This window comes from Lissotriton vulgaris, chromosome 8 (assembly GCF_964263255.1).
Source record: "Lissotriton vulgaris chromosome 8, aLisVul1.2, whole genome shotgun sequence".
Lineage (NCBI taxonomy): Eukaryota > Metazoa > Chordata > Amphibia > Caudata > Salamandridae > Lissotriton > Lissotriton vulgaris.
In genome coordinates, this window is record NC_141696.1 from 1,194,642,508 (window position 1) to 1,194,669,457 (window position 26,950).

The 26,950-nt window shown below is 42.4% G+C and overlaps 1 protein-coding gene across 1 annotated transcript in view; it reads right to left on the bottom strand.

The window, feature by feature from the left end:
- The window catches only part of UFM1 (ubiquitin fold modifier 1), a 165,987-nt gene that overhangs the window by 63,498 nt on the left and 75,539 nt on the right, over nucleotides 1-26,950 (bottom strand). Inside the window, exon 4 of the mRNA XM_086935068.1 lies at nucleotides 2,191-2,230. Coding sequence (XP_086791194.1) covers nucleotides 2,191-2,230 — 40 coding nt within the window. The remainder of the gene's footprint in view (nucleotides 1-2,190; nucleotides 2,231-26,950) is intronic.

A 26,950-nucleotide genomic window follows, 5' to 3' on the forward strand; every position in this document is an offset into this window, starting at 1 on the left:
CTCCTCTTCAGTATCACTTAATTGCGAGGTCTCCGGCTCACTGCAATGAGACGTATCTGTATCATCGTTCAGAGAGAAAAATGTATCTCCCTCTGGAGAAAGCAGGGGAGCACTAGCCCAGGTAGACTTCGCCCCTTGATCCACCTGTTCATGGGGGTGGTACTCAGATTATCAGCATGTCTCACCGCCGTTTCCAATGCTCGAGGAGCTTGCAGGGGTAAATTCAGGTTACTTGTTGTAGGCTGAGTAACTATTACCCCCCGTAGGAGTTTAATACTGCCATTCCTGCAGTTTCTGCCGACTTTTCACCTGCAGTGCCGTGAGCAGTGCCCCCTTCCCCTTTCTCACCTTCAGCTAAGCCAATGCTTTCTGTGCCCGGTACATTCAATGTTAAAAGATGATTTGCAACACCCGACTTTGGGGCAACCAGTATACCAACAGTCTCTTTTCTTCCCTGCTTTCATGCGCTTTTCATATCTGAAGCCACAGCAATATCTTCTACATTCTGATATGAGGCCAAAAGCGAAGGGATAGTAGCAGGACTTCATGGCCCAGAATGCAACAAAGCATCTGCAGGAAGATCAGTCTCAACCGTCTGGCAATTCAAGCCGTATAACTGTGGTGGGAGTTCTGCTTCTGGAATTGCAGAGAAATCAGGGAGGCTAGCAGGAACAGTCAAAGCCCTCACTGGGGTTGCCGCCAAGGTAACACTTGATGCACCAAAAGCTTCCATTACAGTAGGCTGGCGCATCGTACCTTTCCCTAGCGTTAGCCGTGCGCAGTCTTGTCCCACCAGCAACACAGTGGATTGCCAAGAGCTGTACGTTTTGTTATGTCTAACTGAGCAATTTACAACACTATCCTCTCCACCACACATATATGGATTTTGCACACTTGCTGCTTAAATAAGTACTGCCATGCATAATGTCAGACTTACAAAATAAATTAAAACCTGTTATAAGCCCCAAAACTTTCAAAGATTACTACAAACTCTGCACAAGAGATTCAGATTAATAGAAAAAACTTTTCTTAAGTTCAGCTGTGGATTGCGGTATTCAACATTAAAGAGGTTAGAATGGTGCCTGGATGGTCTAAATATCTCAGTGTAAAGGAATTTTTTGTGCACGAAATGAAACTCCTGCATATTTTAATGTTGCTGTCTAAAACATGGTACCTTCCTTGGCCCGAATTTTTTTTATTTTCACTCTTCACACAACTATATGTTTACATTGTACACACTGTTTTGAAAGCAGCAGTTATCATAAGAGGACACACAGTTTAAACGAATCTGAAACATATTTCATCCATTTTAGGGTCCGCTATAAAGTTGATGCTGAAGGCAGTACGAGTTTCTGTCAGTAGACCTTAAAAGCTTGCAAACCACAAGCACATCCAGTCCTTGGCTTCTCTACCGAGTGATAGTTGCATATGTGGCATAGGATCCGACCATAACATGGCTAAATGATACTGCCATTGGCAAAACCAATAGTTCTCGCTTTGCCAAAACCTACTGGCTATGACTCATAGCAGACCTACCCTTTAGGTGCTGCTGCTAGTGTGTGGCTTGCCACAGACTTTGTTTATAACCACATCAGGTCACAAAATTAAACAGCACACCACATAATTAAACTCCACTACATACCACTCCGCAACATAATACACAATTCCACATAATAACACTCTAAGCACACAATCCCACTCCACATAATTCCATTACACGCAATACCACATAATTACTATCCATATAAATCCACAGCACACCATACCACATAATTCCACTACACAAACCCACACCACACAATTGCACAACTAACTAATCCAATCCACCCACACAATTCCACTACACACCACACACATACACTCCATAACACATAGGTAAAAGACATTGCCATTTTTAATGTCAATAGCTCTAACTAACAAATGCGAGACCTATTGCATTTCCAATGATGGCTTTATACACCAGCTCTACTTTAAGAAATTTGGCCTATTTTTGTATATTAATGAGCTCTCCTGATCCAATTGCATATGCGAGCGCACACATCCTGATCCTATCCAAGTTTCTGTGGTATGTACTTCTTTTCATGTAGGAACTGACACTTAGTAAAGTCTGAAACCTTTCCACAAACACAATGAAAAAAAAATGATCTGACAGAATTACCAAGGACATATAAATATTACGGACATCCTTACCATTAGTAATTATGGCACTTGTTGCTGCGGGTACTTTAAACTGAAAGAGAGCAAAAAAGAAAACTTGAATTTTTTTTTACAAATAAAATAGGATCAATAACTCTAAGGGATGGCAAACATAGGTGTATCAAATAAGTGCTACTCACTCTCGTTATTTATTTGCCGCTTGCTCTCCTATACAAGACTGGCTGTTTGGGGGAAATGGTCGAGTCAAAAGAAAGAAGCACATTCTTAACCTACATAAAAGTAGACAGAGCTTGATAGCTTCCGTATCACAATTAATAATATTCTCTGCTTTTCTACAACCACTTGAACAAACAACAGTGGAGCGTGGAAGGGGCAGAACTAAGGACCAGGAATACAAATGGAACAGTGGTGAATAATTTTTTGTTAACCCTAAATTCAAACATTTTTAATCTAGATTTGTTAGAAAATTTTAAAGCAGTCATACAAGCTTGAAAAGGGAAAGAAAGAAAAGTGATATCCTCAAGACAAGGCCAAATAAAGCGGCCTTGACTGAACTGGGTATCACATCCTGAGTTAATACCTACAGAATAATGTCTGTAGATAGCCTGCACAGAATTTCAAATAGTCATTTTTCAAGCCTCTGGGAGGCATGGGTGGAATGGAACCGCATCACATGAATGGATCATTAGGGTCCGGCGACATAGATGGACTTTCAAAAAACTCTCCAAACAACATAAGTGGTATTAGCAATCCTCCAGGAACACCAAGAGATGACGGGGAACTAGGGGGAAACTTCCTCCATTCTTTTCAGAATGAAAACTACTCGCCCAGCATGACGATGAGCGTGTGATTTCCCCTCCTATTCTTCAGGAAAAGAAAGCGTCAGCTGCCAACTCCAAGATTAAGGAATTTATGCAAGAAGAAGCTAAGTGTATGGGCAAGGAGACAGAGGGGGCAGCACCTCAGTTTTAGTTTCATGCAATAAAAAGGTTGAACTTTTTATTCCATAAAACATGAAGGACAACAAAACAAAAGATTCAAGACCTGATCGATCCTTCTTCTGGAAGGATTTCTGTATGAACATGACACTTTTTTCTTTTTTTTGGAAACAAATGGAAGCCTCTAGCACCCAAATCAACCTCCTGGTTTTGTCCTTTTAAACTTGTTGTATGTTTGTGCTGTGCTACGCAAGGAAGCTAGGCTAGAGACCCAAAAAGCTCCTGATGTCTCTCTGTTGTAGCATATTTTTTTAAAGAAACTGGACATTTACAGTTGGTGGCTTTCTTCCCGAAGAACGTCTTTTCTTTTTGCAGCACAGCATAGCACGTCCTCCCTCATCCAGCTACAAAGCATGCTTTGCGGAGGGATTGTTCTTGGACTGAGCATTTCGCCACCCCTCTATGAGAACCCCACCACTATACTTTTAATGCAGCGACGGTCTTAAGTAGGATTGTATCCTCAAGAATTTGTTGCGATCCTGTTGTCCGTAACCCTGGCATGGGTACACCCTATGCTAGGCACACACTGCACCCCTCCCCTGCTTCATGTTCACCTGTTGGTGCAAGGAGACATCATTTCCTGATGTAGAAATGACAGCTTTTGTTTATATCCAGGAACAGAACGAACGATAAGAGGCCATTCTGACCTGAGACTTTGAAACTGTGATCTATTCAAGCCAATATCTTGTTCTAAAAGATGCGATCGTATCAGGGCTTCCGCTGTAATGTGCTTGGGAACTGGATTAAGATATTATGTTTGCTTTTGACCTCACTTTCGTTAATCAGGCATGCTCTCCCCCAGTTCCCTTTGCCCCAACATATAATGGAAGAGGTTGTGAATCCACAATCGACTTTGCACTGATATCCCCCACCGCGCCCAACTTTATAACCTCTTGGGAGATAGGGGAAGATCCAATGAGTGATCATTACCCTATTACCTTTGGGGTTAGGCTCCCAGTAGAGAAACTAAAGGAACCTAGTGGCCCACAATATCCATTCGAGGTTTCCTTAGCAAAGATAAATGGATATGTGGTAAAGTGGGAGAATTTAAACCCCAGCATTTTCTTCCACAAATTAATTTCATCCTGCCTTGAAGACATATTCGTATGCTTAGAAGTAGATGCGGAACCTAAGGCGATTATGGCAGCTTTCGCCAATATACAGGAATACATAAAAGGGGTTTTAACCAAGAGCCATAATAAGAAGGGGAGACGTGCATCCAGGTGGTTTGATTCTAGGTGCACAGCCGCCCTAAAGAACTTGAAGAAAGTTTTAAACACCGTCCCGAAAAATAGGGCCCAAATCTCTGAGGCTAGACGAGAATACAAGAGAGAAATTAACCTCCGGAAAGCAACCATAAAAAAGGAGGCCTGGGAAGCACTGGGAGAAGCTGCCAGGAATAAAGACACCAACCTTTTCTGGAAAGTGATTAGATCAGTATACAACCCAAAACATACTGATAACTGCTTAGATGTAGCAATTACAGCAGAGCTTTGGGTTGAACATTACGGGAAACTCTACACTGATAGACAGGGGAACAGCACGAATCAAGAAAAGGCACTTTTATCATCGAAGAAACCCATGCGGGACTTCCAGCAAAGTGATCCCCTAGCTTCGCCATACCCAATTGACTTGGTCTTCACCATCCTAGAGGTTGATAATGCAATCAGGGAATGTCCTTCAGGGAAAGCTCCTGGTCCGGATCACACACCAGTGGATGCCTACAAAACAAACTTGGAATTTTGGGCTCCGCTTTTAACGAACGTTTTGAACATGGGAAACAAATGCGGCTTAATTAAGACCTGGTCAGATGCCATTGTAGTTCCCATTTTCAAAAAGGGAAACAGGGACGATCCGGCTTGCTACCGTCCCATATCCTTACTAGACGGCCTCATGAAAATTGCAGGAAGGATCGTTCTAAAGAGGATCCAGCACTGGGAGGTAGAACATAAGGTTATTTCGGAACTCCAATATGGATTCCGAAAGGGACTGGGAACCCAAGAGCAATGCCTAAACCTGTCCTTACTAATGTCCAAATACACTGAGGCTAAAAAGGGATCTATTTGTTACATTTGTTGACCTTAGCTCAGCTTTTGATTGTGTGGATCATCTGCAGCTTTGGTCAACTTTGGAGAACATTGGGGTGGATCCCACAATAGTGGTTTTTATCAAAGAACTTTACAGAGAGGCTGGTGCAAGGGTTAGGTTTGGGACCCAGGGGCAGTGCACACAGAAATTCCCTATAAATAGAGGGGTTAGGCAAGGGTGCATACTCGCGCCCCTCCTATTTAGTTTTTATATTAATTCAGTTGTAGAAAACCTAACAAATCTCCAGAATGACTACCCAGCTATCAATGGTAGGCCTGTTCCCATCCTATTATATGCCGATGACGCGGCTATTATGTCTAGGACTAGGGTAGGGTTGCAGAGAGCGGTAAGAGAATTTTCGTCCTACATGGGGAAAAGAAATTTGAAAGTCAACATCTCAAAAACTTTCTCCATGCCGTGCACCCTAAAGAGTATAAGGCCACAATGCTCGATATACCTTGACGAGCAAAAAATCGAGACCACAGACACTTTTTGCTATCTGGGTGTTGTCTTTGAGAGAAAAGGAGCCTGGAAACATGCAGTAACGGCTAGGAGGCTTGCCTTTACCCGTGCTATTGGTGCCCTGAGAACTTTTGCAGCGAAAATTGGGGGCAAACCGACTGCCGAGATGATACAGATTTACCAAGCAAAGTGTATAGCGACAGTCACCTATGGAGCAGGCTTATGGGGCTTTGAAGATGTGTCCTCCCTCCAAATTTGCGAAAATCATTTTATCCGCTACTTATTGGGGGTGAGCAAATCCACTTCAACCTTCATTACTCACATTGAGATTGGCCTCAAATACCTTAGCGACCTCATAAAGCTGTCACCATGCTTGCTCTGGCACAAAATTTGGTCTACTAGGGAATGCCAACTTAATAGAGAACTAATCAGGGATTGCATGAGCTTGGATGCCGCAGCCAAAATTAGATGGTTGCGACACGTCCGGTTGATGTTTGCCCAGGCTGGCTGCCCGGAATACTATGATGACCCAGAGTCCCTTGAAAATCTGTCCAGGTCGTCTCTTAAAAAACTTTTACTTGCCCACTTGGAGGGACTTAGATGGGATGCAGTGCGACTCAAAAATACTATCCTGAGTTACCAAAGAATTACTCCCACCGAAGGTTTGCAATTGTACCTCAGGACGGAAACGGCACCTTACCCTCGTATGCTTCTCACCAGGCTGCGCCTAGGTACCTTCTTTCGTATGGTCACCCTCCCTAAACAAAACGATTGGACTGCCCCAAACCTCATTTGCCCATGCGACGATCACTCATCACAAAGTAATATTCATATTATGTTCTTCTGTAACCTGTATTCTGCCCCCAGGAAATTGTATTTATTACCTCTTTTAAAACAATGGGGCTTAAGAACATGCAAAGACGCTTACCTTAAATTACTTTTGTTAGATGAGGTGTATGTCATCTTTGTTGTCTCACGTTTTTTAATCTCAGTAATGAAATATAGAAATTCCATGATGTAACTTGTACATGTTTTAACCTTTTTCTTATGTTTTTACATGAGGTTAATTGCTGCAATTTCATTATTGAATCTTTTTGATCTGGAAAACTGTTTCATAGAATCTCACAAAAACTTCGTTGGGGTAATCTTTTTTAAACTTGTTGTATGAAATGTACCTGTATGCTTTTATGATTTTATCAAACAAATCGAATAAAGCTAAATTTGAAGCCTCTGGGGTTGAAACCCAACTCCTGGCTTAGTTTCACTGCATGCTTAGTAGGGCCTTTGTTCAGGAGTTATGTCAGCATTCTAAATTGCCAAGAAACTTACCAGTGCACAAAAGAAGTCTTGGAGATTAGCCCCACTAGATGACAAAAGGTCAACCTAAGTTCAGTACTTATATCCCACCGAAAGAAATCTTGCAAACCCGCAGAGAACACTTTACAGATAAAGAGAATTTTGTGAAAAAATAAATAAAATAATAATTTGGTAGATATCAGCACACCCTCTGAAATGTGCCTTTTCTTTCCTGGTCAATGATTTATCTACATTTTTCCCGTTCCTCTCTGTCAAACGATCTACAAAGTAGGCCAAGCAAAGGTAGTTTATTCATTTCACCTAGTTTCAGAAATGGACTGCCATTTGGGCTAAAGGGTAAAGCGTTCCTGGACAGTTAGAGTTTTGATTTCTGGTCTTAGAAAGAGGAGCTTGTTCCCCAAACAAGCTTGATTGCCTTACAGACATTCGTCGAATCGAGTAATCTGCTGCAATTGTTTGACAGTCTTTTAACATAGTCTGACACAGATTATTGACCTATGCTTTTAAACATCTCCTTTTGCAGTCACCACAGCCCATCACTCACAGAAAGACACATTACTGATAAAATACCCCTTTGACCTGAATTTAATACCCAGGGACTTTATCAAAGTAATGGAGGCAGTGACAGATTACACATCTGCATGTTCCTTGATCTCGAATTTGTGAGAGTGTCTTTCTTTACATTAGAATAAAATCTCTTTATTCAGTGACTCACAGGGTTACTCCTTGATCTTGGCATTTCAGTAAAAATTCCACTTTGTCATCGATTTCAGAACAGTAGCGCTCCTTCAGTGAAGTCCAATCTGAACAAAGCAGAGGGTCTGGCCTTTTATGTGCTAGACAATATTCTCCATCTGAAGCCCATCTTTCATCACATTAGTAGCCGTCTTATTCTTCCTTCAATGCAAGGGGGTTAGGGAGGGCTCAGGGGTTCATGGCGGCCTGCATGTACATAGTTACTCTGATCAGGCAGGCTCAAGATGTAGGTCGGAAGCTGCATCTGATGCATCCATGGGAAAGTGTACTCAACAGCAAAGGAAAATCTGATTTTGAGGGATTTGCAAAGGAAAAACATCCTAATGTGCTAATAACGAGTAGCTGCAAAGCAAGGATTCTGATTTTGTACGTACAAGCGCAAATGTCTAAATGCCCATGCATGTTATTTTGAAAGTGCGTTTTGACGACGGAAGATACGTGTGCAAATTAAATACCTCGTCATGCTAAAATAATCAAACGTGCATTACAACTCGCATCACGATTAGAAGACAATTACATAATTTAAGAATATTCAATAATAAATATTTTAGCCAGATAAGAGGAAATCCATCAAACCAAACATGCCATCACGAAATGATAGTGAAACAAGAGCATCAAATAGTAAACTTTAAAACAAGCAGCAGAGGGAAATGGAATGTCAGATTTACATAATAATGAGAAGTTAAAATGAAATTCTTGTATGACAGGATTATTATTTAATCTGTTCGTGTGTTGTGACTCATGGTTGTCTGCCGAGATAAAGCGTCGGCATTCTCCTGAGGCAGGCAACGCGGCTGGCAATTCAAAAACTGGCACACAACCTATCTCCAACTGCTATATAGGCTCTCTCAGCCATCTCGGAAAAAGGGGCGTACCTTTAAGATAAGGAACGGGGAAATATGAACCTTTAAGTCCTCAGTCTAACAAAAGAAACAACATAAAAAATGAGAAAAACACGTTTTATTGCTGTAGAAAAAAACAACACTGTTGTCCTTTTTTATGAAGTTGCTTTTAAAATTTCATTATTTCATTTATCTATTTGGGTACTTGTAATGTATTTACAATTCATTTGCTTTGTTATGTAAACTTTTACCTCACCACGCACAGTCATGCCGCCCTGCTTGTACCACCCCGGTTCTGTCCTTTCTATGATGATTAGCTATATGAGCCCACCTTTGGCGTAACTGTGCACTACAGGGAAGGGCACTTAATGCTGGATTGAGTGGATACTGTATTACCCCTTTTGTGGCTTCTTTACTTTGTAACTTTTGATTATTAGGTCTCGCCTAGGCAGCACTTGTGCTGTCTCTGCGAGACATGCTGTATTTCAGGATATGGGCTTCAACCTGTTCCGTGCTCCCGTCGGTCGTTGGTCGACGGGAGCACTACCTCCCCAGTGCTGCCGTCGGCCACTGGCCGACGGAGACCCGCCCACCCTTTAGAACACCTGCACCGCGGCGGAAAAAACGCTGAGGTTAAGGCGTTAAAAGCTCTGCCTATTTTCAAGGACTGCCCCGGTTACATGTGTTGTTACTCAGGGCTTGTGAACACTATTTATTTCTTTAAATTGGAGCACTCAGGAGCAGAGCTCATGGTTTACAGAGCTCTGTTGTAGATAGGGCTGTAAATCTTGCTCCTACCGTGCCATATTTGCTGTGCATTCAAAGACCAAGGTCTGTTTTGGCGCAGCGGTCTCCTCCTCCCTCCTGCTTTTGAAACGCACCACCTGGCATCACAGTGCCTGCCTTCACATGGCTGCGGTCACCTCCGTCTCAAGAGACATCTCAATAGGGTATTATAACCACGCATCTATTTAATTTTGAGGCTTTTATTATCATGACTGAGACTAGCTCCATTCCAATCTCCATATATCTTTAATTAATCTGTACTGAGCAAGGTTAATGAGGGAAAGGGGGACTAGGCCTTTTCAGTTTTGATAGTTTCACACATGCATAAAACAGTGGTTGGATTTTTGGAATTCAACTGTTTCCAATACTGTTGCATTGACAATCAACCCGATTGTGTGGAAGCAGTTTTATCACAGGAGAATGATTCAAAGTTTATAGTGTGATTATGAAGGCACATTGGGAGTAGGTGTGACTGTGTGCGTGTATATATATATTCACTGAAAAAACCATAGGTTTTAGCCCATAAATAGTTAGGGATTAGCATTTACAAAACCTTAATTTACTCGCACAAAACCATAGAAATTCGCATATATAGTTAGATGCAATAACTATATATCGCGCACCCGCAACCCACTGCTGATGATGTCACATATTACATCATTCATGACATGGTCAGTGACATCACTGATGACATCCAGTGATTGTATGTTTCTGTAAAGTTAAAATATGTCTTACATATTGTAGAATGAGTGGATGTATAAGTGTCTGGATGAAGGATTTAGTAGGTGCATGACTGACTGTATGAGTGAGTGATTAAATGTGTCTCACTGAGTGCATGGGTTAGTGACTAAACTGTCTTAATTTGTGCATCATTATGTCTGTTGTTCTGTAAACTGCTGCATGTGTTGATCAGTAGCTATATGAGTAACTATATGGGTTATTGATTGGTTGCCCAAATATTTGTATGGGAGAGTGAGTGTGTGTGTGGGGGTGGCTGGGAGGTGTATGACTCTGTGCATAGATGTGTGAGCAGTTGATTCACTAGATGTATGGGTTCAAAAGTGCATGTGGAAACAGCTGTATGGGCGGTTGACTGTGTGCATGAGTGTATTGGTGAGTGAATGGATATCTCAGTGCTACATGTCAAAGTAAGTACATATTTAAACACAGTACATGTGAGAGTTGACATATATAAATGACTTTGCATAAGAGCCAGTGAATGTGTGAGTGGCTGTATGGATCATTGTGAACTTGTATCAGGGATTGTATAAGAGAGTAAATATGTGTTAGTATATGTTTGATTAAGTAAGGTGTGTATAACTGTATAGTTGAGGAAATGGAGGTGTGATTGATTCTTTGCATGAGTGACTAGGTGTGTGAGTAACTTCATGGATGAGTGACAGTCTGTGAGAGTCTGTTTACACTGATTGTATCTAAGGTTATATTAGAGTCTGAAGAGGTTGATCGTATTATCACATGAATGATATCATCAGTGATGTGATCAGTAATGACAAATGAGATGTTATCAGTAATTTTATCAGTGATGTCATTTGAAATGTCATCAGTGATGTCATTTGAGATGTCATCAGTGATGTCATTTGAGATGTCATCAGTGATGTCATCAGTGATGTCACTGACCATGTCATGAATGATGTAATATGTGACATCATCAGCAGTGGGGTGCGGGATATATAGTTATTGCATCTAACTATATATGCGAATTTCTATGGTTTTGTGCGAGTAAATTAAGGTTTTGTAAATGCTAATCCCTAACTATATATGGGCTAAAACCTATGTTTTTTTCAGTGAATTTCAATGGTTTTTAATTAGCAAATATCAAAAGCTGTCAAATGTCAAGTACGTGATAGGTAAAAACATTTTCGTGTTTATGCACGCTGATGTGCTTTGAACGCTGCCCCCCCCCTCTTTTCTCTTAGTAGTACTCTCTCTTTGCAGATAGTGAAGGGTAGTTAACGCAGGCCTTTGCCCCCGTTGTAATCCGTCGTGCCTGCTTGTCTCTCCATTTGATTGATTGTTATCCAAGCATTTACTGTTTTAGAATTGATTTTCTTTGGTTCATTCTCTATTTACAAACAAGCACAAAGTCGCAATACTCTGTTTTGTCTTTGCAGATAGTGAAAAATCGTGTAAAAAAACAGCAGTAATCGAGCAAAATCAGTAGGCCACTAATGGGATCACTTTTTGACCTCGCTAAAATAGAAACATTAGGAACAACCCTTCATGAGAAATACGAAAATAGTGAGATGAACTGAGCTCCACACCATGATGGCTGCAAGACAGCTCGGCTCCGCCACCCACCCCGCCCAAAATAATGATAAACTCTATGCAAATATTATAAATATATACAACACACCAGCAAAGTAACAGGGTAAAACATTTTATTTAATAACTATTTACATAACTGTTTTATACTTTTTGCTGCCTGATCTGGCTAGCTCAATCGATCGAGCATGAAACTCATGCACTCTGATAGCAAGCGTTGCTGCTGATGCTATGCAGACAAAAACTGGTTTTCAGTTTGTACATTCATCAAGATTTTTCCATCCAAGGCTGGTTGAGAGTTTGTAGAACGATGGCTTCAGATTTTCAACATACGGTGTGGTGGCGCGGACTGGGAGGGGGCGCTTGGCTCCTGCCCCCCCCCCCCCAAGTCGTGTTGCCCTGGTGTGGCCTAAGATCGCCCCCGACATAGGTGGCCGGCTCCCGGGGTCCGGCGGAACTTTTTGCCTTTTGATGACTCTTCCATTCTGGACCTTGTCCCACAATCCGTTTGACCTGAAGACACGCTGTAGTGGGGCGCCCCTTTACCGTTTCAGTTGCCATTCCGCCCGCTTTTGCTACACTGTGCCTCTTCCGCCATTCAGCTGTTTACCGCCCGCTCTTGCGACTACAGCGTCTCGCTCACCATGTAGTTGAGTTGTTCCCGCTCTTGCGATGCAGCGATAGGCGGCTGCCACAGGACTCTCAAAATGGCGGCTGGCTCTTCAGATTTGGGCGTGGTCCACTAAAATGGCCCTGGGACACCTTGGAACTCGGACGCTTGTCTGCTAGGGCTTGGGCCCCATTCTCGAAAGCGTCCACTGAGCCTTGAAGATTCTACAAAAGTCTTGGGGGCCCCCGACTCCCGCAGGCTTCTGGTGGGGAGCGGCTGCCATAATTGCTCGTGGAATGGCCACGACTGAGCTACGAGATGGTGGTGCTCTCATGCTGACGCCAGCTTCAGTCTGAAACATCCAGAAACACTGTAGACTACCAATTCGATCAGTTCCGGTAGCGCCCCAACGTGACCCGGTAGGGAAGAACTTGCCCTCCCTTTTTGACTGATGGTTCTTGTTGCCTGTCCCTTCTGTTGTCATTTAACAGAACTTTTTAGACTGCTGAAAGGGGTTGTGTTCCGACCGCTGGTTGGTAGAGACATTTTGACTATATTCTGGACCTACGTTGTCGCGTAATGCGTTATATGACACGCCGCGTTAGCACACCCGGAAGTGCTCCGGTGAGCGAAGCGCAGCTTCCCGGAAGCGATCCGGGGCGCGGCTCGCAGCGCGTAACGTAAGCATAACAGGTCATGTGACTTGTTAATAAAACTTTTCATTGGTTCATTTTACTTTTGTTTTTCTAATGATGAAAGGCTTGGTCATATGACCTAAAAATTACGCTTTTTATTGCTTTCGAACATTATTTTTTCATAAACATATATGTTATAATGTTCCAGGCTAATGTACTTTCCCGGAAAATTTACAACTGTCCTGCAAGTAAAATATATTCCTTTTTCTAGAAAAAGGGCGTTTCTTCGTCCCATGACGGAGCCGTTGAGCAAAAGATGCTCGGCCTGCTGTCTTAGTCGCCGATACGCCTGAATATCAGATTCTTATAGATCACTTTATGTTGCAGGAGTAGAAAACACAACAGCCCTTGACCATTTATCTTTACTGCGTTCCTGCGTATTATACCTTTTATCCGTCATGTAATTGGACTGCTTTATTTCACTTGCCTTTTACTGATTCGAAAACAGTGACTAAAATTAAAAACTTTACCAATGTAAATACTACTACCGTGTTTTGTTTTAAAAACCTTTATTGTGAAAATGTCAGTATACAAATACGGGCCTATAACCACGTGGGCCGGCCATGGAGCAAACTGGAATCGTATATGATGAGGAGACATTTACACTGTAGAGGAACGTAACGAGCGGGCCATTAGGTTGCAAGAACTAAGGTGTCTAAGTTGCGGAATCGGTGGACGTACATTTTGTAATTAAAATACGACAGGGCCACTTACAATAAAATTATCTAGATATACATTTGCGGGCAAGTACCATGGGTGACGTTAATTCGAACTTTCAATAGTACAGTAATCAATAACACATCAGAACTTAATATCAATAGGGATGTCGAAATATTCAATCAATTCTCGTCCCCGCCCGCCATGTGCTTCAAAACTGCACCTATCTCGTGATATCAAGGTTGTGCAACCAGTACACAACAAGGAGTTACGAGTCCCATTTATACCGGCGCCATTTTGGGCGAGGCCGGGCAGGTCCAGGATATAGTCAAAATGTCTCCACCAACCAGCGGTCGGACCAGAACCCCTTTCGGAAGTCAAAAAAGGTTCAGTTAAATGACAACAGAAGAGATAGGCAACAAGAACCATCAATCAAAAGAGGGGAGGGCAAGATCTGAAGCCATTGTTCTACAAACTCTCAACCAGCCTTGGATGGAAAAATCCTGAAGAATGTACAAACTGAAAACCAGTTTTTGTCTGTATAGCATCAGCAGCAACGCTTGAGTCAGCTTTGTGTGAAGCCGCCATTTTGATTCAATCAATAGCGTCCCCCTGCACACATTCAGGGACCTGGTTGTGTCTTCAGGTCAAACGGATTGTGGGACAAGATGCAGAAAGGAAAAGGAAAAAAGTTCCGCCGGACCCCGGGAGCCGGCCGCCTATGTCATGGGCGATCTTTGGCCACACCAGGGCAATAGTGAAGCTGCAGCAGGTGCAAATAAGCTTCAGACAGTGTTACAAGCGCTGCTCAGAACTCTCAACTATGACACCACCTCCGTGCCATCCGGATCTTGGAGCCTTGTGCTGGTTCCGACCTATTGACACGTCGGTCCGCTACTGACACCACCTCATAGGCCAACGGGGCACCCCACGCCGACTTTCGGCGTAGCATTGTAGGATGGCCACACCAGTGCGGCAACTTGCTAGACACCACCTCGGTGCCATCCAGATCTCGGCGCGTTGTGCTACCTTCGGCCTACTGTAGCCGCAAGTGCGGACGCAACTCAGCTGGATAGCGAGTGAAACACCAAGGGGCGCCCCACTGCAGCCAAGGAGCCTCCAACTTGGGGGCGACGCACAGCATCACATTGCTTTCCAATGCAGTCAGATCCTCAAACAGCCCCCACTGACTGACGCGACCTCACAGGCCAACGGGGCGCCCCACGCCGACTTTCGGCGCAGCATTGTAGGATGGCCACACCAGTGCGGCAACTTGCTGGACACCACCTCGATGCCATCCGGATCTTGGCGCGTTGTGCTGCCTTCGGCCTATTCGCACATCGGTCCGCTACTGACGCCGCCTCACGTGCCAACGGATTTTCTACGCTTTTTATAGCAGCGCGTAACGTAAGCATAACAGGTCATGTGACTTGTTTATAAAACTTTTCATTGGTTCATTTTACTTTTGGTTTCCTAATGATGGAAGGCTTGATCATATGACCTAAAAATAACACTTTTCATTGGATTAAAACATTTTTTTTTCCCAAACGATGAAAGCCCCACCTTGTTTCTGGATGTTTCAGACTGAAGCTGGCGTCAGCATGAGAGCACCACCATCTCGTGGCTCCGTCGTGGTCATTCCGCGAGCAATCATGGCAGCCGCTCCCCACCGGAAGCCTGCAGGAGTCGGGGTCCCCCAAGACTTTTGTAAAATCTTCAAGGCTCAGGGGACGTCCGAGTTCCAAGGTGTCCCAGGGCCATTTTAGTGGACCAGGCCCAAATCCGAAGAGCCGTCCGCCATTTTAAGAGTCCTGTGGCAGCCCCCTATCGCTGCACCGCAAGAGTGGGCGCAACTCAACTACATGGTGAGCGAGACGCTGTAGCCGCAAGAGCGGGCGATAAACAGCTGAATGGAGGATGAGGCACAGTGTAGCAAAAGCGGGCGGAATGGCAACTGAAACGGTAAAGGGGCGCCCCAGGACAGCAGACGAGCCTCCACCTGGGGAGGCCCATTCACAAAATGGCGAATTCACGTTTCGCTACCAGTTTGCGACCCGGTTCGCGAACCGAGAAGCGCTTCTACCGCGAAAAATCAAATTTTTATTATTTGCCCCACGGGACCCTTTAATAACCTCAACATCATTCCTAGGGGGTCAAGAGGGGTCTACCTTGCCCCCTTTCATTAAATTCCCCCTTCGTTTTTCTCCTCCTCTTGTCTCTCGATCCTACCGAGAGACAAGATGGCGGCCGCACCGGACTGTTTAGAATGTTGACAGACACCGGAGAACCAATTAGCTTCGCTACGCAAAGCTCCGTTACGCGAAAAGTACGCGATCTGGAGCGCTATCTGGGACGCTGTCACAGATATATCTGTTTTTTTAAACGTTAATTTCTCAAAATCCACTGGAGCACATATATTGAGACCCAGCAAAGGCACATCGGGCAAACAGTCCCTATAATTTTGCCAAGTTTCGTGTAAATCCATTCAGCCGTTCAAGCTAAAAGTGAGGCCAAAGGCCCTATGGAAAAATGAATGGGAAAAACGCGTTTTGGGACCCCCTTTTTTCTCGGCCCCCCCTTGACGGAACCCCCCCAAATTTTCAGGGGCTGCTCGGAAACAAAATGTGCCATTTTCCTGAAAATTCCAGCCGATTCCGTCCACAAACGCCAAAGTTATTAGACATAGAATTTTCAAAAGTTCCACAGAGAAAAAATCATATATATATAAGACACCATTCCACCCAGGGATACGACTAAGCCCACTAATGCCCCGTGTGTGTACTGAAGTTGCCATGTGTTTGTTGATCTTTAAAGCGGTTCCACCTCCGCTTTTCGGTTGCATCCGCCGTGAGTTCGGCTGGCCCTGGGTGGAATGGTGTCTTTCTATTAATTTGGGCTGCCAGAAACGCCGCTAACAGATACTGTCGACCGAGTGAGGTCGTTGCTTATACAAAGCAGGAGTGTCTCTCTAATACGTGGGGCACTCACAGGTGTGGAGCGGCAGGCGAGGGGACACAGGACCACAGCAAGTGCAGCTGTCATTTGATTTCGACGATGAGTGCGCCATGAACATTGCGATTGGCAAGAAACAACGGGAATGAAGACGCCCCATTGCTGGCCGTTCATTGGCCAAGGATACACCTATCAAATGGCAGGACTGTTTAAAAGACTGTGGCCAATCATCGATGGCTTTTCCGCACTGATGAAGGCAGAAGCCAGAAACGCGTCTGCGGATACGACTAAGCCCACTAATGCCCCGTGTGTGTACCGAAGTTGCCATGTGTTTGTTGATATATATATATATATATATATATATATTCATCCAAAATCTCCTCAATCAAGAAGAACACAGGACACCCAGAGATTCTGTTTAGGAATTTATTCTGGCAGATGAAAAAGTCTCCACGCCGCGTTTCGTCACTTAAGGCTTGATCACGCTCGTCAAGTTTGTGTTGATAGCCATTTTTAAAACCACACAACAACCTCGTGCACAGTGAATAATACGAGAAGCGGCAGACATATTGTAATGGACATGAAATGCTGGCATAGTGCTGATATCAATACCTTAGCGCAACATATTAGTGCAACTATTGCCTTAATAACATATACTGTAACGTTCTGTTCAATATAACATTATTACGACACATTTGTTATTGTCGCGGTACATGTCAAAAAATATATTTGATTAGTGTCCCAAGCATGGTTATCATAGCGGAATTCATATTATGCACAAAACCATCTTATCCTGCAAAATATACAAAGATTAAATACATATCCTGTGGCGTAAGTATCCTTGGCTCTGATTGGCCACACTGTAAGAGCAGTCCTATGATTGGTTGTATAATCGCTAGGATACAATAAACAATGCTCATCGCGTATCTGTCAAAATACAAGTAAAAACTTGAGGAGTTGGCCTTAATAAACCAATATATTACTCTAGAAAGGCATATAGTCCATTAGTAACCTTTGAAAAAGCCTCCGTGTAAAGCTAGCAGTCTAGCCCCAGTGGGCAATACGACTGTAAACACTCATTCATTGCAATGAATTTGAAGATAGCGAAAAGTACCGGCACTAGTGGAGGATATATATATATATATATATATATCTGCAAATACCTTGCAGCAGCGCTTCCTCAGTGAAACACGAGGCAAGGACCAACTTTTTTCAGCATCTTATTTATTTAGCCATTAGCCAGGTAGTCATAACGCGTTTATATATATATATTGCAGTACTCTATCCTTCAAGAATCCAGTAACAAAACCACGGACTCAGATAGACAACGCGGACCCAATTTCTTCGTGCGTTTCTTCATTTATTTAAAGTTTTCCGCCCTGCATCAGTACGCCGCCATGACGCGTTTCGGTCCGACCTGGACCTTGATCACATGACATATATATATATAAGCCTCGCTCCGCTCCGCTCCTTCCCTGAAAGTTTCGGGGGGATTCGTCAAGCGGGGGCCGAGAAAAAAGGGGGGGCCCAAAACGTGTTTTACCCATGTTAATTTCCATAGGGACATTCTGACACAACTACAGCTCGAATGGCTGAACGGAATTACACCAGATTTGGCAAAATGGTAGGGACAGGTATGCAGCAGTGCCTTTTGTATGTTTGATGTAAATCCCTCCAGTAGTTTTTGAGAAAATTGAATTTGAAATTTTTAAAATGGCATTTTCTATGGGACCTTTAGACACGGCTACAGCCCGTACGGCTGAACGGAATTACACCAAACTTGGCAAAATGGTAGGGACAGGTATGCAGTAGTGCCTTTTCTATATTTGGTGAAAATCCCTCCAGTAGTTGTTGAGAAAATTGAATTTGAGCAAATTATATATCCATATATGCTCAACATTCTATTGGGAATAACTTTGGCGCCGATTGAGGAATCTGCGTGTAATTTTCCAGAATTTTGGCCAGCTCCGCTCCGCTCCTTCCCTGAAAGTTTCGGGGGGATTCGTCAAGCGGGGGCTGAAAGGGGGGTCCCAAAACGTGTTTTGGCCATGTTAATTTCCATAGGGAACTTTAGACACGGCTACAGCCCGAACGGCTGAATGGAATTACACCAAACTTGGCAAAATGGTAGGGCCTGGTATGCAGATGTGCCTTTGTTATGTTTGGTGAGAATCCCTCTAGTAGTTCTTGAGAAAATTGAATTTGAAATTTTTCAAAGGGTATTTTCTATGGGACCTTTAGACACGGCTACAGCCTGAACGGCTGAACGGAATTACACCAAACTTGGCAAAAAGGTAGGGACAGGTATGCATAGTGCTTTTTCTATATTTGGTGAGAGTCCCTCCAGTAGTTGTAGAGAAAATTGAATTTGAGCAAATTATATATCTATATGCGCTCACCATACGCGCACCGTACGCGTACGTGCGCGTACCCTTACGTGCGCGAGCGAGTTTCTGATTGGCTGGCAGTCGACTGTCAACATTCAAAACTGTCCAAACCAGGAAGTGTTGGCCACCATCTTGTTTTTCAGGAAAACTGAGGCACAAGAGAGGCCAAAACAAGAGTGGAAAACACGTAAAGGGGGCAGGGTAGAGACCCCCCAACCCTCTAGCCCTTCTCAGGGGGTCCCAAAAGGACCCCCAAGGGCAAAAAAAATTAAACACCATTCAAAAAAATCGCGAAGTACGCGCACAGTACGCATACCGTGCGCGTACCCCGCGATTTAAAAAAAAATTGCACTTGGTGGTCCTTCTGGGACCCCCTGAGAAGGGCTAGGGGGACAGGGGGTCTCTACCCTGGCCCCTTTTTCGCGTTTTCCACTCTTGTTTTGTGCTCTCTTGTGCCTCACTTCTCCTGAGAAACAAGATGGCTGCTTAGGTGGTCCCAGAAGGATAATAACATATATAAACGTTATCCGCTAATAGAATTAGCATTTACAAAACCTTTGAAATTTATTGAAAAAAAATATAGGTTTCACGCCTGATATAGTTAGGAATTAGCATTTAAAAATCTTTGCAAATTCACTGAAATAAACATAGGTTTCAGGCCTTATATAGTTAGGAATTAGCATTTAAAAAACCTTGCAAATTCACTTAAAAAACCATAGGTTTCAGGCCTTATATAGTTAGGAATTAGCATTTAAAAACCTTGCAAATTCACTTAAAAAACCATAGGTTTCAGGCCTTATATAGTTAGGAATTAGCATTTTAAAAACCTTGCAAATTCACTTAAAAAAACATAGGTTTCAGGCCTTATATAGTTAGGAATTAGCATTTAAAAAACATTGAAATTGCTCCTCTATAGTTAGTTGTACTAACTATATTTCGCGCACCCGCAATCCACTGCTGATGATGTCACATATTACATCATTCATGACATGGTCAGTGACATCACTGATGACATCTCAAATGACATTACTGATGACATCTCATTTGACATCACTGATCACATCACTGATGATATCATTCATGTGATAATACGATGCACCTCCTCACACTCTAATATAACCTTTGATACACCCAGTGTTAAATACAGACTACCATTCTTGAAACCATTGACACACCAATACCAGTTACTACATATGCACTCACTGATTCCTAGGTCTACACACACATTCACTCATTCACCCATAGAATCACTCATACATACAGTCACTCATCAATACAACACTATCATATGCACTCATACACCTATACAGACACTCAAACACTGCCACTCATCCATGGAGTTACTCACACACCTAGTCAGTCATGCAAAGAATCAATCACACTTCCATTTCCTCAACTATACAGTTATACACACAACACCTTACTTATTCAAACATATACTAACACATACTTACTCTCTTATACAATCACTGATACAAGTACACAATGATCCATACAGCCACTCGCACATTCACTGGCTCTCATGTATAGTCATTTATATATGCCAACACTCACATGCACTGTGTTTTACATATGTACTTACTTGGACATGTAGCACTGAGATATCCATCCACTCACCAACACACCCAAGCACACATTCAACCGCCCATTTAGCTGTTTCTACATGCACTCTTGAACTCATACACCTAGTGAATCAACTGCTCACACATCTATGCACAGAGTCACACACCTCCCAGCCACCCACACACACACTCAGTCTCCCATTTAAATACTTGGGCAACCAATCAATAACCCATATAGCCACTCATATAGCTACTGATCAACACATGCAGCAGCTTACACAACAACAGACATACTGATGCACACATTCAGACAGTTTAGTCACTAATCCATGCATTTAGTAAGACATATTTAATCACTCACTCATACAGTCAGTCACGCACCTACTAAATCCTTCATCCAGACACTTATACATCCACTCATTCTTCAATATGTAAAACATATTTAAACTTTACAGAAACACACAGTCACTGGATGATGTCATCAGTGATGTCAAATGAGATGTCATCAGTGTCATATTTAAACTAGGGTGCCTAGTTTTCCGGGCTGTTGATCGCTCTGCTCCGGCGTTCATCAATACCTTGATCTCCACTCATACCCCTGCCCGTACCCTCCGCTCATATACTTCCGCCCTCCTCACTGTTCCTCGCTTTCGCAAATCCCGCACTGGTGGTACAAGATTTTCTGTGCTGGCCCCCCGGTTCTGGAACTCCCTCCCTCTATCTATGCGCTCAATTCCCATCTTTTCAAACTTCCGCAAAGCGCTCAAAACATTCTTGTTTGCCCAGGCCTACAAGTGTTAACTTACTTGGCCCTGTCTGTATCTGTTGTTTAGAGCTCTCAGCGCCAGGAAGCCGCTTGGCCACAGTGCGCTTAACAAATATCTTATTCATTCATTCATTCATTCATTCATTCATCAGTGATGTCACTGACCATGTCATGAATGATGTAATATGTGACATCATCAGCAGTGGATTGCGGGTGCGCGAAATATAGTTAGTACAACTAACTATATAGGAGCAATTTCAATGGTTTTTTAAATGCTAATTCCTAACTATATAAGGCCTGAAACCTATGGTTTTTTAAGTGAATTTGCAAGGTTTTTAAAATGCTAATTCCTAACAATATAAGGCCTGAAACCTATGGTTTTTTAAGTGAATATATATGAATATATATATATATATATATATATATATATATATATATATATATATATATATATATATATATATATATATATATATATATATATATATATAATATAATCCTAGTATAGTGTTTCACAGTTTTTTTCCAAGTTACATATCCACGAAAGTTTAATACCCTCGTTATAACCTGCTCACATATAATGTATGCTATTTTATCCTATTTATTACTCATATTTTTTTAATATTTAAACAGATATGATATTAAGGATGTATTTTTGATATTTGCATTTTAAGCTATTTATTTAAATAGACAGCATACAGTACAACATAAAAAGTTCATATGACTATGTATAGAACATAATTTTGTGAGCAGCTGCTCGAAGAAATAATGAGCACAGTTAAAACAAAACATGAGGTCTATTACTAGGATATTACTGGTACAATTCGTGTATATATATTATGATTCTAGGCTGGCAGGTTTCATCAAATTCAACCAACCATTGAATATAACAACAGATTTAGCAATGTAACTGAAACTTCTAATCATTTCTCTTCTGATTTGTTTTATTGGGGCTCCAAATGTCTGTACTCAGACACGTTTTTCTCCTTTGCAATTCTACTGCAATCAAGCCTTGTAACACATGTGTATTTTTTATAACAGTCAGGTATTCATACCGTTAGTTTAAACCTGATATACAAGTGCTCCGCACCTAGAAAATGTCACGGTTTGGGTATTTACACCGTAACACATGTGACCTACAATGCACATTACGTGCAACCAATTTTGGGCTCAAAATTGTGAAGACTCCTGTTTAACATCGCAGCGCACTTTCCTTATTTTAATCCTGTCTATTTGCACTTGCACAAGCACTTTTCGAACAAGGCAATTTAAAGTCTCTTACCTTGTTTACATTTATTGTTGCACTTTATCACGTCTTTTTTAACTTGGATTTTTATGTACCTTTAATATTGACAGAATTGATCGTGACTTTAAAACATTTGAGGTCCTTGTTTCATTGAAAACTTTTCTATGTCTATGGTACTATGCTGATGTCATCAAATTCAACTGGCATTTAAACCCATGTGATTGATTACACTGTGTCATGTGATCAAGGTCCAAGGTGGGACCGAAACGCGTCGTGACGCTTGAGCACCGAAAATAAAACTCTAGCACAAATTTGAGGACCGTGTCTGTATCTTCATTTCCACGAGGACTGTGGTTTTGCATGCTTGGATATGGAACCTGCACAAATATCCTAAAGCCGGCTTTCGTTTCTTCCCGGCGATACACGGACCCCCTCTCAACTTTGGCTGCAGCGATCCGAGGAAACCTGCTCCTCCCCTGTGGGAGGAACTCTGTCTGTACTCCGGAAGGAGCAACGCAACAGCCACCCCGGTGAACCGTGGACGGCGGCGAGTGCAGTGGGCGGACTTGGCGGGAACCAGATTCGGAGGAATCGGGAACTTCCAAAAGAAACCCAGGTACGAGCTGCTAAGCGGTCTTAGGGGCGAGAGGTGTGCAACCAGCGCAACGTAGGAGCAAATTGACCCTCTCCTGCTGCTACCCGCCGGTTAAAAGTTATTTGTAAACGGTGCAATGGCGTCTGACACAGTGAACGAACGAGAACAGGCGGCGCTGTTGATGTTTAAACAGGAGCCTGCAACGCGTAACAAACGGGGGAATCCAATAGCATCAGAATAAACTGCTAATACGAGCCTTAAGGAGAAATTCAAATTACTTGAAAGAAAGAGCCGCAGTGAGCAAAGTAAATGGTGGGAGGCACGATCCTTGAGAACTTATTTAGATGAGGACAGAGTCCCAAGAGGGCTTAGAATTCTCTTGGCGCCAAGCTATGAGGATCCGAATCCTCTAATGATGAGAGCTTGGGCGGAATGCAATTTAGACTCATCCAAGCGGCTAATGAAAATATTAATAGAATACGCCGAAATAGATCGTGCCAAACTGCTAGAAGAAATAGACAAACTGAATGAAGAGATTGAAGCCCTGAACCAACCTGACGAAACTACTAAACTTCGTGCCGAAATGAAATTGAGGTTAAAAAAAGAAGAAGACAAAATCAAGGAGCGTAAAACATACAAGTTTTTCCGTGACAAGACTGATTATGAGACTTGCCAAATTTTCACGTTTTCCCGAAAATATGAAGCGCTCAGAAAAAACAAAAAAACAGCTTTAAACAACAACCCTACAAGTATGAGATCTGATAGAAATGAGGCAGGTTCCTCAAGCACTTCTTTGACCAGCCTGAGCTCAGGGGCAGAAAGCGACCCAGAGTCAAGGGAAAATGTTATCATCACAGACTCTGTTGGTACTCTAGATGCAGAACTGGCTTTTTTATGCGAAGCCAGAAAAGCAACACTGAGACCGTGCACGAACAGAGTAAACTACGATCAATCAAGAACTGGAAACGCAAGCAACGACGGAAAGCAAAACGCAACAAAACCAAACTACAAGAAAAAAGGAAATTGGAGAGGGAAAAACAAACAGCAATAAATACTGTGGACTGTGCTAACAAAACTGTTGTAAACCTCTCCCAAACTCCATTGAATGAGAAGGAGAAAAACATTCTCAGTTTGGGATTGACGTATTGCCCTGCTAATAATTTCAACTACGCCAAACAAGAGTTGATATATTCAAAAGCACGAGAAAATTGAAATTACAAAAATACCATATTCAAAACAAAAAAGTGACCACAATAATTCTATCCCCACAAGTGAAGATATCCCCACCTCCCAGACAAGTACTCAAATGGGGGGTAGTCTGCAACAGGAAATTCAAGACCTGTGGGATGACAATTCAACAAATACCCAGGGAGGTAGTGTGGGTTTGAATGCTGCAAGCGAAATAAACATGGAGAGAGCCCTGGACACCGGGGGTCCCCTAACGCAATTTCGACCCAAATCCACGTTTAATCCAATTATGTTGAAAGATTCAATAGATCTATTTCATGATCAAGTCACTGAACAACTCAAAACATTGAATGTGGACACAAACAAAAAAAGAAAAAGATACAATAAGGAGAGGATGGAATATTTTTCCCTTATGGCAAAACTAAAAAAGAATAATAAAATTGTGGTTAGACCCTCTGACAAAGGGGGAAACATCGTCTTGTTGAGCAAAGAAATGTATACTAAAGAGGCTTTCCACCAACTACACGATAAAAACTGTTACATGAGATGCAATGCTACAGACTTGAAAAAGATGTATGAGACAATTGCTAAAAAGCTTCTACACTGGAAATATGAAGGACTCATCCCAAATCAAGAGTTCAAATTTCTTAACAACCCCTTCCCTGTGGTTCCCACCATCTATTTTTTACCCAAACTGCACAAAGACCCAAACAATCCTCCAGGGCGCCCAATAATCTCTGCAAGAAGAAGTTGCCTTGAGAACGTCTCCCAATATGTGGATTACTTTTTACAGGCACATGTCAAGGCTTTACCATCATACATTGGCGATACCAGTGACTTCTTAAGGAAATTGAAAGATTTGAAATGGGAACCAGGGTATCTGCTTATGGCACTTGATGTTAGTTCCCTCTATACAAGTATTAAGCACACTGATGGCTTAAGAGCGTTGGAATATTACCTTGAAAAATCTATGGGCAATATGGTACAACACAAGAAAATGATACTTGAAATGGTTGAGTTCTGTCTGAACAATAACATTTTTATGTTTAATAACCTTTTGTTCAAGCAGCTCAGGGGTGTCGCCATGGGATCCAGCTTCTCCCCCAGCTACGCGTGTCTTCACATGGGCTGGTGGGAGGAGCTGGTTCTTAGGGTGGAACATCGGGAGATCATGACAGACCATATTATGGCATGGTATAGATTTATTGATGATCTATTTATTGTTTGGAACGGTGATTTACAAAAAGCTAATGAATTCGTAGATTGTCTTAACAACAATGAACTGAATCTACACTTCACCGCAGACATAAGTGCTGAGTCTATAACATTTCTAGACACTGAAGTATATATCCAACACAACAGTGTAGAGACTAGACTCCACAGAAAAGCCACAGCAGGGAACTCAACACTACATGCCTCAAGCTCCCACATACGTCATCTGATAACCAGCATCCCTTATGGGGAAATGCTGAGGCTAAGACGTATCCATAGCAGAGAAGAAGACCCACTCAAAGCACAAACAGAAAGTGCTATGAGATTCAGGGAACGGGGGTACAGTGATAAACTCATTGACATAGCCATTACCAAATCTATGGCTAAAGAACGTTCATCCCTACTACAGACAGGAACCAATATGCAGGTAGTTCCCTACAGATCTGATAATACTCAAACAATTGTAGGAAAAACTTCCAATAGGGGTACCCCCTTTAGAATAATACTACAATACAGCCAACAACACAAAAAAATTGAGTCTATTATCAGCAAATACTGGCCTCTAGTACTGTGTGACCCGGTCATCGGTGGTACTCTGCCGATCCGCCCATCCATTACCTACAGCAGAGGCCGTTCTATGAGGGATGAACTCATTAAAACCAGTCCAGAAGTGATAGAGTTCACAGACTGGCTGAAAACCCACAGTGGATTCTACAACTGCAAAGTATGTAAGGCTTGCAAACAAGGCACCAACATGAGATTTTATATCTCGCCCTTTGACCACCAAAAACACAAAATAAAACAACTTTTGACCTGCAAAACAGAGTTTGCAGTATATGTGTTATCTTGCCCTTGCAAACTTATGTACGTGGGGAGTACCAAACTCCCAGTACATAAACGCATTTTACAACATCTCAGGGCCATAACTAACCAAGATAACACATATCCGGTGGCCAGACATTTTAAGACCGTGCACAATTCCAACAGCCGGGAACTTAGTTTCTTTGTCATCGACTCAATACCGGCTAGCAGAAGGGGTGGTAACCGCGAGGAAAAACTGCGTCAGCTTGAAACAAGATACATTCTCGAGCTGAATACCAAACAGCCCACGGGTCTTAATATGACTGAGGATTTGTCAACTTGCCTGTAAGCATACCTCAACCGTACACATCTTAGCAGTACATCCATATGGTTGATTTCAATTGATTCAATGTATTGATAAGCCCGCTAATCCTAGTATAGTGTTTCACAGTTTTTTTCCAAGTTACATATCCACGAAAGTTTAATACCCTCGTTATAACCTGCTCACATATAATGTATGCTATTTTATCCTATTTATTACTCATATTTTTTTAATATTTAAACGGATATGATATTTAGGATGTATTTTT